Genomic DNA, 17,653 nt, shown 5'->3' with positions numbered 1-17,653 from the left:
GTCCCTTTGTTCTGAGGTTTATGTGTGTCCCTGTGTTCTGAGGTTTATGTGTGTCCCTATGTTGTGAGGTTTGTGTGTGTCCCTGTGTTGTGAGGTTTATGTGTGTCCCTATATTGTGAGGTTTATGTGTGTCCCTGTGTTGTGAGGTTTATGTGTGTCCCTATGTTGTGAGGTTTATGTGTGTCCCTGTGTTGTGAGGTTTATGTGTGTCCCTGTGTTGTGAGGTTTATGTGTGTCCCTATGTTGTGAGGTTTATGCGTGTCCCTATGTTCTGAGGTTTATGTGTGTCCCTATGTTGTGAGGTTTATGTGTGTCCCTATGTTTTGTGTGTGTCCCTGTGTTCTGAGGTTTATGTGTGTCCCTGTGTTCTGAGGTTTATGTGTGTCCCTATGTTGTGAGGTTTATGTGTGTCCCTATGTTCTGAGGTTTATGTGTGTCCCTGTGTTCTGAGGTTTATGTGTGTCCCTATATTGTGAGGTTTATGTGTGTCCCTATGTTCTGAGGTTTATGTGTGTCCCTGTGTTCTGAGGTTTATGTGTGTCCCTGTGTTCTGAGGTTTATGTGTGTCCCTGTGTTCTGAGGTTATGTGTGTCCCTATGTTCTGAGGTTTATGTGTGTCCCTGTGTTCTGAGGTTTATGTGTGTCCCTATGTTGTGAGGTTTGTGTGTGTCCCTGTGTTGTGAGGTTTATGTGTGTCCCTATATTGTGAGGTTTATGTGTGTCCCTGTGTTGTGAGGTTTATGTGTGTCCCTATGTTGTGAGGTTTATGTGTGTCCCTATGTTGTGAGGTTTATGCGTGTCCCTATGTTCTGAGGTTTATGTGTGTCCCTATGTTTTGTGTGTGTCCCTGTGTTGTGAGGTTTATGCGTGTCCCTATGTTGTGAGGTTTATGTGTGTCCCTGTGTTGTGAGGTTTATGTGTGTCCCTGTGTTCTGAGGTTTATGCGTGTCCCTATGTTCTGAGGTTTATGTGTGTCCGTATGTTCTGAGGTTTATGTGTGTCCCTATGTTCTGAGGTTTATGCGTGTCCCTATGTTCTGAGGTTTATGTGTGTCCCTATGTTGTGAGGTTTATGTGTGTCCCTGTGTTCTGAGGTTTATGTGTGTCCCTATGTTGTGAGGTTTATGTGTGTCCCTGTGTTCTGAGGTTTATGCGTGTCCCCATGTTCTGAGGTTTATGTGTGTCCCTATGTTGTGAGGTTTGTGTGTGTCCCTGTGTTGTGAGGTTTATGTGTGTCCCTATGTTCTGAGGTTTATGTGTGTCCCTATGTTCTGAGGTTTATGTGTGTCCCTGTGTTCTGAGGTTTATGTGTGTCCCTGTGTTCTGAGGTTTATGTGTGTCCCTATGTTCTGAGGTTTATGTGTGTCCCTGTGTTCTGAGGTTTATGTGTGTCCCTATGTTCTGAGGTTTATGTGTGTCCCTGTGTTGTGAGGTTTTTGTGTGTCCCTATGTTGTGAGGTTTATGTGTGTCCCTATGTTGTGAGGTTTATGTGTGTCCCTTTGTTCTGAGGTTTATGTGTGTCCCTATGTTGTGAGGTTTATGTGTGTCCCTATGTTGTGAGGTTTATGTGTGTCCCTGTGTTCTGAGGTTTATGTGTGTCCCTATGTTCTGAGGTTTATGTGTGTCTGAATTTGTTGCCCAGTAATTGTGAAGCATGTTGCAGGTAGAAGGACCGCCTCCTGTGTATACGGCACTGGTACCGGGTGGAGGGGGGTGGGGAACAGAGCAGTACAATAGCAGAGACGTAGGAATACGTTATTAAGACCCCCGACACACGTAGTACCAGAACCCCCGGCAGAGGCGGGGTCATTTAATCACTTATAAATATTAAAAAACAAAAAGGTACAGACTTGGCAGTAACTTCATGCACACATCGCCCCCTATAATACTGATACGGTACTGCGACAACAGGAGACAAACTTCTTCAACCCCCACCTCCCCTCCCCCACCCTTCATAGTCCACACACCACAAGATATCACGGCAGCATACGATTGGACACGCGTACACATGTGACGTGCTGCATGGAGGGTGATTGGTGGACACACACACACACAATGCGGTCACATTTACACGTTCGTCTCACGTGTACCACATGCACAGATTACACCCGTCACGCGGGCTGGCGGTTAGTAAAATGTCCTTCAGAGGCAGGAGGGGGGTGGAGCTCTTTTTTTTACCCCCTCCCACCCACCACTTAAAGGGCTGGATCTGCCCCAAAACTCTCTGTCATGGGTGGACGGGATAGAAATGTGGGAGGGGCTCACTCCCTCCTTATCGCTGCTCACTATATATTGAGTCCTTGACCCGGAACCGGCAGTGATTTTCGGGGAGGGGCTCCTGGTCACCGGCGCTTGTTCCAGATGCATAGAAAGGACGGGGGATGACCCTCCCAGAGTTGCACATTCAAGAACAAGACAGCAATTGATTGCAGTCACACCCCCCCTTGGCTGATATGGTTTCGGGGACCCAGCCCCCCCCCCTTTGATTGGATTTCCTTTGCTTTTCACCACCAAGGTATTTTCAAAGCCAAGAGTCTCGCTTCTCCTGCTGTATTACCTGGGCGGTGAGAACTAGACCTCCTTACAATGATGGTGGTGGTAGGTGAGCCCATGAGTCGATGGATGCCTTTTGGGTGCTGAATCCACCCAGCATTGTTTTTTTTGGGGGGGTGAACGTTCGGCACCCAATCCCAGGCGTCGGTACGTTGTAGACTCATGGGGGACATCCTTAGACACCGGTACTTTGAGTATCGATATGGAAAGTTCGGCAGTGAAGGCTGCATTCAGTTCCTTGATTGATATTTATAAAATTTACAGCGGTGTTCACATTGTAGGAGAAATTCCAGGACACCCCCCACCAAAAGGGCTTTGGTCCTCCTGGAAGTTGACAGTTGAGGCTTTTTTTTTTTTTTTTACAAAGTCCTCTCTGATGCTTCTAGCAATTTAGAAGTCTCTCTTTTTTTAGGTCAGAGAGCTTCCAATGCTTTTCACGAAACCCCAAGGAGCCACAAGAGACTCTCGAAATGCCGAAAGGGGGCCACCATGGAATGTGAGGAGTGAGCAAAAACCGTTCTTGGGTCCTTGAGGTAGCCCGAAGTCCGGCATAGATGATCATGTTCCCAAGACGAGAGCGGTCAGCACAAACGCCTTAGACATCTGAAGAGGCCGCGCCTGACGGTCCACCGTTGGGCATCAGGTTCACGCTGTTGTTGTCCAAGTCCATTTTCCCGTCGGTCCCACCGATCGGCACACAGCACGGTTTGGCAAAGTTCCTGGCGTGCTTGTAGAAGCCGTTGAGCGGGGTGTTGTCCGGCTGTTTGGAGGCGGACAGCTTCTCTGTTTCCGGCGTGCTGCAGCCCTGGATCTTCCGGTTGGCCTTGATTTTGTCCAGGCTGCTGTAGAGGGCTAGGAACACGCAGGCGGTCAGCGTCAGGGCCAGCAGCACCGTCACCGCCACAAACGGTTTGTAGTAGTCGGGCTCATCTGTGCTGAAGGATATGCCGTTATCAGAGTCATCGCCTGCCCCATTGGGGTCCTTGACCCAGTACTGGGCCACCTTGTACTTGAAACCTTTCTCTTCGGCCCAGCACTCGTATAAGCCCAACATGTCCCACCTCACCATGATAACCAGGGTGTCCTTCGTGCGGACAATCTCCTTTCCTACGGCTTGGCTAGGGATCTTCCAGTCGTAGGTGGCCAGTGAGGACATCTGAGGGCACTCAAGATTCAGGATGCTGTTGTACTTCCTTGTGTAGTTCACAGCTGAAGAAACAAAAACATTTAGAATATGAACACCCCGTACATCGGCTGAGCCCAAACAACCCAACCCCCACACACCCTCCCCAAACATCGGCTGAGCCCAAACAACCCAACCCCCACACACCCTCCCCGTACATCGGCTGAGCCCAAACAACCCAACCCCCACACACCCTCCCCGTACATCGGCTGAGCCCAAACAACCCAACCCCCCACACACCCTCCCCGTACATCGGCTGAGCCCAAACAACCCAACCCCCCACACACCCTCCCCGTACATCGGCTGAGCCCAAACAACCCAACCCCCACACACCCTCCCCAAACATCGGCTGAGCCCAAACAACCCAACCCCCACACACCCTCCCCGTACATCGGCTGAGCCCAAACAACCCAACCCAACCCCCCACACACCCTCCCCGTACATCGGCTGAGCCCAAACAACCCAACCCCCACACACCTTCCCTGTACATCGGCTGAGCCCAAACAACCCAACCCCCACACACCCTCCCCGTACATCGGCTGAGCCCAAACAACCGAACCCACCCCCCCGTACATCGGCTGAGCCCAAACAACCGAACCCACCCCCCCGTACATCGGCTGAGCCCAAACAACCGAACCCACCCCACCGTACATCGGCTGAGCCCAAACAACCCAACCCCCACACACCCTCCCCGTACATCGGCTGAGCCCAAACAACCCAACCCCCACACACCCTCCCCGTACATCGGCTGAGCCCACACACCCTCCCCGTACATCGGCTGAGCCCAAACAACCCAACCCCCACATCAGCGTCGCCCACCCCCACCCCGTACATCGGCTGAGCCCAAACAACCCAACCCACCCCCCACATCAGCGTCGCCCACCCCCACCCCGTACATCGGCTGAGCCCAAACAACCCAACCCCCACACACCCTCCCCGTACATCGGCTGAGCCCAAACAACCCACACACCCTCACCGTACATCAGCGTCGCCCTCCACCCCCCCCCCCCCCGTACATCGGCTGAGCCCAAACAACCCAACCCAACCCACCCCCCCTCACTGTATATCGGCTGAGCCCAAACAACCCAACCGACCCCCCCCCACACACACCCTCAGCGTCACCCACCCCCCGTACATCAGCTGGGCCCAAACAACCCTAACCACACCCCCACCGTACATCAGCGTCACCCACCCCCCCCGTACATCAGCTGAGCCCAAACACTCCCCCCCCCCCCCATACATCAGCTGGGCCCGAACCCCCCTCACCGTATATCGGCTGAGCCCAAACAACCCCCCCCCCCATACATCAGCTGGGCCCGAACCCCCCTCACCGTATATCGGCTGAGCCCAAACAACCCCCCCCCCCCATACATCAGCTGGGCCCGAACCCCCCTCACCGTATATCGGCTGAGCCCAAACAACCCCCCCATACATCGGCTGAGCCCAAACAACCCCCCCATACATCGGCTGAGCCCAAACAACCCCCCCATACATCGGCTGAGCCCAAACAACCCACCCCCACACACCCTCACCGTATATCAGCGTCGAACGCCCACCAACCCCCCCCCCCCCCCCGTACATCTGCTGAGCCCAAACACCACCACCCCCCCCCCTCTCCGTACATCTGCTGGGCATGAACACACCCCCACCCCTGAGGCCTTAATCTCATTGGTTGGTAGCAATCAGACATTTCTAATTGTGAAGGACTATTTAACCAATCGAAGTGAACGTGTGTCCCAAACTGATTTTTTGGGGGAGGGGGGCAGAAACAGATTGCTTCTTGTTTGCTCATCGGAGAATTCTCCTCACCCCTCAGCCCAGAAGCTCTTTAAAAATGGCGTTCCTCCCGTATGTGACCTCACCTCGCAGCGGCGGGTTGTCAAAGTCCTGTCCGGGGCGCGGCGCTCTGCCTTTTGGCGGGGGGCTCAAGCACGTGGTGTTGGGGTTGCCCGTCTCGATATCTTGTAGCCACTCGCTGGAAGAACAAAAACAGAAGAAGGTATTTCTCTTTTCTCTGCATTTGTAGATTAAGGGGGATCAAAACCCCAATATCACTAGAACCTCACATAAGCTTTAACCGGTAAAGTAGAAAAATGTATATAAAAAAAAATAATGAAATAAAAAAGTAAAAAAATTAAATGGGAAATAAAAAAGCAATAAAAATAAATTATTTGTATTGCATTTTTTTTATATTTAATTGTTTTACTTTTTTTTCATTGAATTTGTTTATATATTTTTATTTATTGCATTTTTTATTTTTTAATGTTTCATGTTTTTACTTTTATTTAATGTATTTTAGGGTAATGTATTTTTATTTAATTAATTTTTTATTTCATTTATATTTTATTGCATTTTTGTTTGTTAATATTTAAAAAAAAATGATTTAAAGAAGTAAATAGTAAAGAAATAAAGTCACATGATGAGTAGACTACTTAGTATAATATCTACCGTTGGAATGAGACCTTTTTTTTATTCAGGGTGTATATTGAGACCGTTTATGTTTTGTCAATGTATAGTATGTATGAGTGTTTAAAGTACTACAAGTTGTAACGGAAAAGTTTAATAATGAAAAATTTAAGAAGAAGAAATAAAGTAGAAAAATTAAATAAAATAGATAAAAAAAAAATGAATGACATAAAAAGTAAAAACATTTAATATAAAAAAGGCAATAAAAAAGATCAAATAAAAAATTAATTAAATAGAGAAAAGAAAAAGTAGAAAAATGAAATTAAATAAAAAAAATAAAAAAGTAAAAAAATTAAATAGGATTTTTTTTTAATATTAACAAAATAAAAATGCAATAAAAAATGTAATTACATTTTAAAATATCAATTAAAAAGTAAAAAAGTTAAATATTAAAAAATAAAAAAATGCAATAAATAAAAAAATAAAATAGAGAAAAGAAATAAAAGTAGAAAAATGAAATAAAATAGATAAAAAAAAAATCAATGACATAAAAAGTAAAAACATTTAATATAAAAAAGGGAATAAAAAAAATCAAATAAAAAATTAATAGATAAAAGAAAAAAGTAGAAAAATTAAATTAAATAAATTAAATAAAAAAAAATCAAATAAAAAGTAAAAAAAATTGAATAGGATTTTTTTTTAATATTAACAAAATAAAAATGCAATAAAAAATTTAATTACATTTATATCAATTAAAAAGATTAAATATTAAAAAATAAAAATATTAAAAAATAAAAATGCAATAAATAATAAAAAAATTAAAATAAAATAGAGAAAAGAAATAAAGTAGAAAAATGTAATTAAAAATGCAATAAAAAAATTAATAAAAATCATTTAAATAATGAGATAGGAAATAAAAATAAATGAATAAAATAAAAAAAAAGGATAAAAAAAATAAGATAAAAAGAAAAAAAAGGCGTATGGGGGTTTAAAATTAAATGTATATCAAAAGAAGGACAATATTTACTGTACTCCGTGTATCATAAACATTTTTTTTTTTTTTATTAAAACCCTTATTTACACCTCCCCCTCCCCCCTTCTTTGTTCTCCTGCAGCCTCTTTACAGCCACAAGGACTTGAAATGACACATCGGACGTGTCCTCCAATCAGAATCCAGGAGAGGAGTCCTAACAGAAGGTGAAGTTCATCTTTACAAATTGAGACAAAACTTATATTTCCCCCTCATTTGGTGTAGATTAGAGTGGGGGAGGGTTAGAACCTCTGTCAGGTGTCTAATGTGGCCTGTCTGCCGGTCATGTAACACTGAACCCATATGATATTTATATCATTTTTTTTTTTCACACAAATAGAACTTTTTTTTAGTGGTATTTAATGACCTCTGGGTTTTTTTTTTTCTTTTCTACAGACCGTGACCATAATAACACTTGACTACTCTGGGGAAGCGATCGGTAGTATTTTGTTTTTATTTTACACACATTTTTATGTGTGTATTGTTGTGATTGGCCACAGCAAATCACATGGTACAGATGGGCTTTTGGTTGGCCCAGTCTGTACCATGTGATCACTGTGACCAATCACAGATCAGATGGGCTGTGGTTGGCTCTATCTGTACCATGTGATGATCGTGACAGATCACATGGTGCAAATGGGCTGTGGTTGGCCCTGTCTGTACCATGCAATCGCTGTGGTTGGCCCCATCTGTGTACCATGGGATGACCGTGACCGATCACTAGATCACATAGTGCAGATGGGCCGTAGTTGGCGCCGTCTGTACCATGTAATGACCATGACCGATCACAGAGATCAGATGGGCTGTGGTTGGCCCTGTCCTTTACCATGTGATGACCGTGACCAATCACAGAGATCACATGTTACAGATGGGCCGTAGTTGGCCCTGTCCTGTACCATGTGATGACCGTGACCAATCACAGAGATCACATGTTACAGATGGGCCGTAGTTGGCCCCATCTGTACCATGTGATGACTGTGACCAATCACAGAGATCACATGTTACAGATGGGCCGTAGTTGGCCCCATCTGTACCATGTGATGGTCATGATCGATCACATGGTACAGATGGGCTGAGGTTGTCCCTGTCCTTTACCATGTGATGACCGATCACAGAGATCACATTGTACAGATGGGCCGTGGTTGGCCCTCGCCCTGTACCATGTGATGACCGTGACTGATCATCGAGATCACATTGTACAGATGGGCCGTTGTTGGCCCCTGTCCTGTACTATGTGGTGACCGTGACCAATCACAGAGATCACATGTTACAGATGGGCTGTGGTTGTTCCCCATCCTGTACCATGTGATGCCTTTGACCGATCACATGGTACAGATGGGTTGTGGTTGGCCCCCATCCTGTACCATGTAATCAGTGTGACCAATCACAGAGATCAACACAATGAAAGGCATGAATCAAAGCCATTCATTGTGTACAATTGACATATGATCTGCTGTGATTGGTCACAGCGATCACATGGTAGCAGCAGCGGGCCGGTACACTGACCTGTCATTGGCTGAATCCTGACTTCCGCCCAGCCGTCATTTTACAATAGGCCGGGCGGGAAGTAGTCAAGGCGGCTGGCCATACATGGTTAAAAATCCAGCCAGTTCAGTAGGGGGGGCCGTCCGATTTTCGATCCATGTATGGGCAGGCTGGTTGTACAGAGGTCAGTCTACCAAATGGACTTCTGTACCACCAGCCTGCCAGGTTTTTCCCCAAACGATCAGTTCCACCGGCTATAGCCACATATAATGCGATCTAAACCTGTAAGCACCGGGCACAGTTGTACATGACGGGCCGGCAGTAGGCACTCCTCCCTCCTTTGCAGTCCCAATAATTACAGGCGCGTTTCATGCAATGCTTGACTTACTTGGCGTTGGGATTGGTCGGGAGGCTCTGACACTGGTTGGCGTTCTTGTTCCAGGCGCAGTACGGGTCCCGGGCCAGGACGCACTCGAAGCAGCTCCTGTAGGTGCTGCAGTTGGCTACGGGCACCTGGAGGATGCTGCCCGTCGTGCCCACGTACAGGATCTTCTGCAAGAGGAGAGACCGGTCAGCTTGGCTCGGAACTGATCACCAACATCGGCACACAGACAGGAATACTCGTGTTTCGGGGTTTCTCCTCCCCCCACCCAGTACCGGGACAGCGCCCAAGGCAAGGGTCCCTTCTACTTCCCACTATTAATATATGTTGTAGAATGGATGTACCACTCTGCGCCCAGGGCAACTACCCCTCCCGCCTCCTTTTCCTGGCCCCTCCCCCAGGGTTACTCAATACAAAAAGGAGATCAAATACACTATATTACCAAAAGTATTGGGACGCCGGCCTTTACACACACATGACCTTTAATGGCCCCCCAGTCTTAGTCCGGAGGGTTCAATATTGAGTTGGCTCCGCCCTTTTCAGCTATAACAGCTTCAACTCTTCTGGGAAGGCCGTCCACAAGGTTTAGGAGGGTGTCTATGGAATGTTTGACCATTCCTCCAGAAGGGCATTTGTGAGGTCAGACACTGATGTTGGACGAGAAGGCCTCCGCTCTAATTCATGTCCAAAGGTAAACTATCGGGTTGTGGTCAGGACTCTGTGCAGGCTAGTCAAGTTCCTCCACCCCAAACTCGCTCATCCATGTCTTAATGGACATTGCTTTGTGCACAGGTCCAAATCATGTGGTGGAGGGGGGGGGGGGTTATGCTGTGGGGGTTGTTTTTCAGGGGTTGGCTTGACCCCTTAGTTCCAGTGAAGGGAACTCTTACGGTGTCGGCATACCAAGATATTTTGGACAACTTTGTAGGGAACAATTTGGGGGACGGCCCCTTCCTGTTCCAACATGACTGCCCACCAGTGCACAAAGCAAGGTCCATAAAGACAGTTTGGGGTGGAGGAACTCGACTGGCCTGCACAGAGTCCTGACCTCAACCCCATAGAAAAACTTTGGGGTGAATTAGAGGTCAGAACTCTGTGCAGGTCAGTCAAGTTCCTCCACCCCCCAAACTCCCTCATCCATGTCTTTATGGACCTTGCTTTGTGCACTGGTGGGCAATCATGTTGGAACAGGAAGGGGCCGGCCCCAAACTCCTCCCACAAAGTTGGGGGCATGAAATTGTCCAAAATGTCTTGGTATGCCGACCCCTTAAGAGTTCCCTTCACTGGAACTAAGGGACCAACCCAAACCCATGAGGAACAACCCCACACCATAATCTCCCCCTCCCCCCCCCACACCATAATCCCCCCCCCCCCCCACCAAATGATTTGGACCAGTGCACAAGGTCCATAAAGACATGGATGAGAAAGTTTGGGGGTGGAGGAACTTGACTGGTCTGCACAGAGTCCTGACCTCAACCCCATAGAACACCTTTGAGATGAATTAGAGTGGGGACTGCGAGTCAGACCTTCCCGTCCAACATCAGCCCCTGACCTCACAAATGCTCTTCTGGAAGAACGGTCAAACATCCCCATAGACACCCTCCTAAACCTTGTGGACGGCCTTCCCAGAAGAGGTGAAGGTGTTATAGCTGCAAAGGGCGGGGCCAACTCAATATTGAACCCTCCGGACTAAGACTGGGGGGGTCATTAAAGCTCACACGTTCACTTCCTAGGTCTGCAGATTCCCTAAGCTCCCGATTCGGCACATGCCGGAAGTCGATCTCTTTGTACCTTGTTTGGAACCATCAGAAGCGTCTCGATGGGCTTCGGCTCTTTCAGCAGTCTCAGTTCTTCGATAATATGCGACTCCTTGCCGTCCCCGATGAGAACGACCTTGTGCAACGCGCCCCCACCTGGAACAACGAGTATTTTTCAAGGTTAAAAGAAAATAATAAAACCTTTTTAATTGAATGTTTACGAGTTATCATGCGTCTTATTTACTTCTATGTTGTGAATAGCCTGGTGATATTTACTTTCTTCAACACACACACTTGTAAGTAGGCCGGGGCTCACGATTGGCTAAAGTCCAAACATTCTCAACCAGGGTTCCTTGAACTCTGTAGGCCTCATCAAATAGGTGGTTCATCAGCCACGGCTCAGGGAACCCCTAGAGGAATCCCAGAGTTCCTCCAGAGGTTGCCATACCCTAGAGTTCCTCCACAGGTCGCCATACCCCTGGGGTTCCTCCAGAGGCCGCCATACCCCTCGGGTTCCTCCAGAGGTCGCCATACCCCCGGGGTTCCCCCAGAGGTTTGCATACCCCCAGGGTTCCTCCAGAGGTTTGCATACCCCCAGGGTTCCTCCAGGAGTTTGCCATGCCCCAGGGTTGAGGTTGCAATACTCCAGGGTTCCCCCAGAGGTTTGCATACCCCCAGGGTTCCTCCAGAGGTTTGCATACCCCCAGGGTTCCTCCAGGAGTTTGCCATACCCCAGGGTTGAGGTTGCAATACTCCAGGGTTCCTCCAGGAGGTTGCCATACCCCAGGGTTGAGGTTGCAATACTCCAGGGTTCCTCCAGGAGGTTGCCATACCCCAGGGTTGAGGTTGCAATACTCCAGGGTTCCTCCAGGAGGTTGCCATACCCCAGGGTTCCTCCAGAGGTTGCCATACCCCAGGGTTCCTCCAGAGGTTGCCACACCCCAGGGTTCCTCCAGGAGGTTGCCATACCCCAGGGTTGAGGTTGCCATACCCCAGGGTTCTTCCAGGAGGTTGCCATACCCCAGGGTTCCTCCAGAGGCTGCCATACCCCAGGGTTGAGGTTGCCATACCCCGGGGTTCCTCCAGGAGGTTGCCATACCCCAGGGTTGAGGTTGCCATACCCCGGGGTTCCTCCAGGAGGTTGCCATACCCCAGGGTTGAGGTTGCCATACCCCGGGGTTCCTCCAGGAGGTTGCCATACCCCAGGGTTCCTCCAGAGGTTGCCACACCCCAGGGGTTCCTCCAGAGGATGCTATACCCCTCGGGTTCCTCCAGAGGTCGCCATCCCCTAAAAAAAAAAAAAAAACACACCAAAGTAAACAAATAAAAAAAAAACACCAAATAAAAAAAAAACACCAAATAAAAATAGAAAAACAACAACGAACAGCCATTCATAACACTGAATTCTGCAATATTACATTTGACCAGTAGAGGGAAGCATAATCACTGCAATGCTCAATGCCACCAGCAGAGGGAAGCAGCCTACCAGGTTGCATCGCAATAACAGCCGCTATTAGCAGTCTTGCGCTCTCAGTCACGCATAGAAGCGGCACAAAGTATTTTGTTTAACGAGCAAACAATGCTGGTGCAGCTGCTCAACCCCTATAATCGGCACGTTTCTGCAGCATGGTGAACACCGACAATGGCCACCGGCTCCAGGGCCACCATCAGAAATCACAGGGGCCCCATACAGCTTGCCTTCCCTCCACACCACACAGAAAAAAAAAAGACAGTAAATATTTTTGGACCAGCTGTGGCTCCAAGCAATAAATGAAAGCCCCCCAGGGCCTCATCAGTAGGGGCCGAGTATAGCGAGGGGACTTTATCCTCATTTTGGGGATCAGACGGTGCAATCCTTTGTGCTGCAGATCCTAAAAATGTTATTCAATTGTCTGAAGCCGCGGCACGGAGGATTACACCAACTGCCCCCAAAAAAGACTAAATGGCCCCCCTCTTAGGCCTCTGCTGCTCAGCAGATGGGGCCCTAGGAGCTTTTGTTTTAATGGCTGGGAGCCGGAGCTTGCGGAATTAGGGTACCCTCACTGGCCCCAGATGGATGGGGCTTGGGCACTGATTGGGGGGGGGGGCAGCTATACTTCTATCGGCACCCAGGCTACCCCCAGTACTAGATGAGAGGTTTGGCTCTGCCATTTACCAAGATATCCTGATAAAGTCCTCTTTAGAGAAGTTATGTCTATTTGACAGAAATAGAATGGTCACTAGTAATGCTGAAGAGGACCAGGAGAGGGCAGCATTACAACAATACTCTGTAATAGCAACCATTGCAGTACCAAGTGTGACCAGCAGATGGGAGCAATACACATCCCTGAAAAGCACTTACAGGATCACTGCAATACCCTGGGCAACAAGCAGAGGGCAGCAGGGCAGATACAGAATAATCCCTGTAATGCCAGAGGACCCCAGAGAGGGCAGCATTGCAACAGTTCACTGCATGTAATGTAATGGGGACAACTGCAATACCACAGCTAACCAGCAGATGGGAGCAGTAAAGCACCAAGGGATCACTGCATTACCCTGTGCAACCAGCAGAGGGCAGCATGGCAGATACAGAATAATCCTTGTAATGATTAGACATGTAAACTGCCCCAAAATGTGTTAATTTTCGTTTTTTTTTTTTCCATTTACGTTTTTCGGGTCATTCGTTATGATTGCAATTCGTAAATTAAAAGATAAGAACGAACGAAAATCTGAAAATTCTAAATAAAAACGTATTAATTAACTAATAACTAACTATTTAATTATAAGTATTGGAATTTCCTTTCAAATTTGGCCGTTAGTGAACGTAATGAAAACGAATTTATCCGAAGTTACGAATTATCCGAAATAACGAATGCCGTATCTAAACAAATGGAACGTAATTTTTTTTTTTTTATAATAATAAATAATAATAAAAACTTTTTATTATTATAAAAAAAATTACGTTCCATTCGTTTAGATACGGCATTCGAAACTTCGGATGAATTCGCATTTGTTACGTTCACCAACAGCAAAATTTGAAAGGAAATTCCAATACTTATAATTTAATAGTTGGTTATTATTTCAGATTTTCTCATTTTAAGATTTTCTCATTTTAGTAGAATTTACGAATATTCGGAAAAATGTGTTTTCGTTAATTCAGATGTTTTCAAATGAACAAATTTGTCGAAATTAGTCCAAAAAACGAATTCGGAACTAACCGAATTGCACATGTCTAGTAATGACGGAGGACACCAGAGAGGGGGCGCAGCGTTTACAGGTGTAATGTAATAGGAACGGCTGCAATACCACAAGTGACCAGCAGATGGAAGCATTATACATCCCTGTGTGGCATTGGAGGATCGTGGCCATATACTTATACAACCAGCAGAGGGCAGCACAACAACACAGCAGGGGGCATCATTGTAAATGTGAGAAAGGTCTGAATTGCTTACTTGTGGCCAGGAACATCACAGTGTAATTGTCTCCAGATAGTGCAGGTACAGAATCTATGGCAATGTGGCTGTAGCTGACACTCTGTTGGATCAGCAGGGGGCGCTTGCCGACTGGGAACACCTTGTCGTCCATCAGGAAGTGGTCTTTCATGAAATTGAGGTCTGTGTCAGAGAATTTCTCCGATGAGCACTAAAAAGAGATGGGAAAAAGTTTGCATGAAACTGCGAAAAATGTGCAACACTGCCACCTTGTGGCTGCCTAAAACAGTGCGACACTGCCACCTTGTGGCTGCCTAAAACAGTGCGACACTGCCACCTTGTGGTTGCCTAAAACGGTGCGACACTTCCACCTTGTGGTTGCCTAAAACGGTGCGACACTTCCACCTTGTGGTTGCCTAAAACGGTGCGACACTTCCACCTTGTGGTTGCCTAAAACGGTGCGACACTTCCACCTTGTGGTTGCCTAAAACGGTGCGACACTGCCACCTTGTGGTTGCCTAAAACGGTGCGACACTGCCACCTTGTGGTTGCCTAAAACAGTGCGGCACTGCCACCATGTGGTTATTCTTGGCCATTGCCCCACCCCTGCTTATTCTTGGCCATTGCCCCACCCCTGCTTATTCTTGGCCACTGCCCCACCCCTGCTTATTCTTGGCCACTGCTCCGCCCATGCTTATTCTTGGCCACTGCTCCGCCCCTGCTTATTGTGGTTGCCACCGCGTGGTTGCCTGAAACAGTGCGACACTGCCACCTTGTGGTTGCCTAAAACAGTGCGACACTGCCACATTGTGACTGTCTAAAACAGTGCGACACTGCCACCTTGTGGCTGCCTGAAACAGCACGACAGTGCCACCTTGTGACTGCTTAGGGTACTAGAGTCTAGAAATACCAATGCAGTTGATAGGTAAGGTGGCGGTACCATGTACTTACACTGCCCGGCCGGGGATTGGACACAGGTCCGGTGTATCTGGTCCACTTCGAACTCTCTTTGTTTTGCTCCTTGTAGTTGCCGTTGAAAGCCACCTCGATGTCCGCCAGCTTGAAGGCACAGATGGCGGAACTGTTGGAGCCGCCTGACTGCCTGTGGGGACAAAATAAGAGGGTCACATGACTCTCCTTATCCTACAGAAAGCTCACAAAGGCCGGGGGGTGGAGCAAATGATTGAACCACAACGCTGGCTGAACAGCTAAATACACAGAGGATGCCCCGTTCTGTCCACCAAACCAAAGCGTCGCAAATCTTCCACTGATTACAACCCTGCTTATTCTTGGCCATTGCCCCAACCCTGCTTATTCTTGGTCACTGCTCCGCCCATGCTTATATTTGGCGATTGCCACAACCCTGCTTATTCTTGGTCACTGCTCCGCCCATGCTTATATTTGGCGATTGCCACAACCCTGCTTATTCTTGGCCACTGCTCCGCCCATGCTTATTCTAGGCTACTTCTCCACCCCTGCTTGATTTTGGCCACTGCTCCAACCCCTACTTATTCTTGGCCACTGATCCGCCCCTGCTTATTCTTGGCCACTGCTCCGCCCCTGCTTATTCTTGGCCACTGATCCACCACTGCTTATTATTGGCCACTGATCCACCCCTGCTTATTCTTGGCCACTGATCCACCCCTGCTTATTCTTGGCCACTGATCCACCCCTGCTTATTCTTGGCCACTGATCCACCCCTGCTTATTCTTGGCCACTGATCCACCCCTGCTTATTCTTGGCCACTGATCCGCCCCTGCTTATTCTTGGCCACTGATCCGCCCCTGCTTATTCTTGGCCACTGCTCCGCCCATGCTTATTCTAGGCTACTTCTCCACCCCTGCTTATTTTTGGCCACAACTCCACCCCAATCTTGTTCTTGGCCACTGATCCACCCCTGCTTGATTTTGGCCACTGATCCACCCCTGCTTGATTTTGGCCACTGCTCCAACCCCTACTTATTCTTGGCCACTGATCCACCACTGCTTATTTTTGGCCACTGATCCACCCCTGCTTATTCCTGGCCACTGCTCCGCCCCTGCCAATTCTTGGCCACTGATCCACCCCTGCTTATTCTTGGCCACTGCTCTGCCCATGCTTATTCTAGGCCACTGCTCCACCCCAATCTTGTTCTTGGCCACTGCTCCAACCCCTGCTTGATTTTGCCACTGCTCCAATCCCTACTTATTCTTGGCCACTGATCCATCCCTGCATATTCTTGGCCACTCATCCACCCCAATCTTGTTCTTGGCCACTGCCCCACCCTCAGCTTCTTCTTGGCCATTGCTCTTAATTCCTTCAATTGCTGATTGTTCTTGGCTACTTGCTCCACCTTCTTTCTTGACCATTGTTCCACCCAGGGCTTGATTTTGACCACTGTTCCATAGCCTCCCCTTTTTCTTGGCCGGGGCTTCTCCCCTTGCTTGTTCTTGGCCACTGCTTCACCCCCCACTGCTTGGTCTTGCCCCCTGCTCTGCCCCCTTTGCTTGTTTTTTGGCCACCCGAGTCACTTTCTCGCCAGCCCATATATTTAAACAGACACTGCCATAGCAAGCCCGATTTCTGCTTTCAGCTAGTGAGAGGCACTTTAACATGAAGGCCGATTGCAAGAGATAACATTGTCTGATTTAAAAAATAAATAAAAATACATACATTGATATTTCAGGGATCACTTAAGTGAGCTAAAGAGAGATTTAATATGTGTAATATTATTATCATATTTTATTAATATAAATATTATATTTGTTTTATGTATTTATCTGTAACATATATTTATAATTGTGCTTCTTGTCCTCTATGTCTGCACAGGCTCTTGTAGTATCCATAATGGCTACATGCATCTCCCAGAGTCAGGAAACTGCCCCCCCCCTCCCCTCCCCCCCGGGACGGCTCGCCCTGAACCCTCTGCTGACTGACATCGGACGTCTCGCTCTTGATGAACGGCGCCTGACGTTCCCCGTCCTTACAAATCATTATCGATCGGAATACCGGAGAACAAATCCTTCCTGTGCTGATATAATGGACTTCTTCCCGACGGATTCCTGGACAGCACATTGACTGCATGGAAACATACGGACCCCTCCCCCCCCGCCGGTGTAATCATTGATCCGCTAATGTATGGAGAGCGAGCCGAACGCGGAATATAGAACAATTATATATACTGAATGTGAAGGAAGCGTTCAATCTTCCCCACGCCAAATCCGATACACGGGATCAATCCTGAGGATAAAACCCCCCGGGAGCAGCAGGGGGCGCTCTACACAGAAGTATGAATTCATTCCAGATATAATATACAGGAGTGACATCACCGCCCTCCAGATATAAGATATATTATACAGGAGTGACATCACGCCCTCCAGATATAAGATATTATACAGGAGTGACATCACCGCTCTCCAGATATAAGAAATACTATACAGGAGTGACATCACCGCTCTCCAGATATAA

General features: G+C 47.7%; 1 protein-coding gene across 6 annotated transcripts in view; it reads right to left on the bottom strand.

Annotated features, from left to right (window-relative positions):
* Positions 1–1,780: 1,780 nt before the first annotated feature.
* The window catches only part of SEMA4A (semaphorin 4A), a 106,451-nt gene continuing 90,578 nt past the window's right edge, over positions 1,781–17,653 (bottom strand). For all 6 annotated transcript variants that reach the window (XM_040332959.1, XM_040332964.1, XM_040332958.1 and 3 more), the window contains 6 exons: positions 15,158–15,308; positions 14,228–14,417; positions 10,831–10,952; positions 9,046–9,209; positions 5,599–5,711; positions 1,781–3,762 (listed from right to left, as the gene is read on the bottom strand). In XM_040332959.1, the coding sequence (XP_040188893.1) occupies positions 3,149–3,762; positions 5,599–5,711; positions 9,046–9,209; positions 10,831–10,952; positions 14,228–14,417; positions 15,158–15,308 (1,354 nt within the window). In that variant the 3' untranslated portion in view covers positions 1,781–3,148. The remainder of the gene's footprint in view (positions 3,763–5,598; positions 5,712–9,045; positions 9,210–10,830; positions 10,953–14,227; positions 14,418–15,157; positions 15,309–17,653) is intronic.

Source organism: Rana temporaria, chromosome 13, assembly GCF_905171775.1.
Source record: "Rana temporaria chromosome 13, aRanTem1.1, whole genome shotgun sequence".
Taxonomy (NCBI): domain Eukaryota; kingdom Metazoa; phylum Chordata; class Amphibia; order Anura; family Ranidae; genus Rana; species Rana temporaria.
The sequence above is the reverse complement of the archived record's forward strand: the minus strand, read 5'-3'. Positions and strand labels throughout refer to the sequence as shown.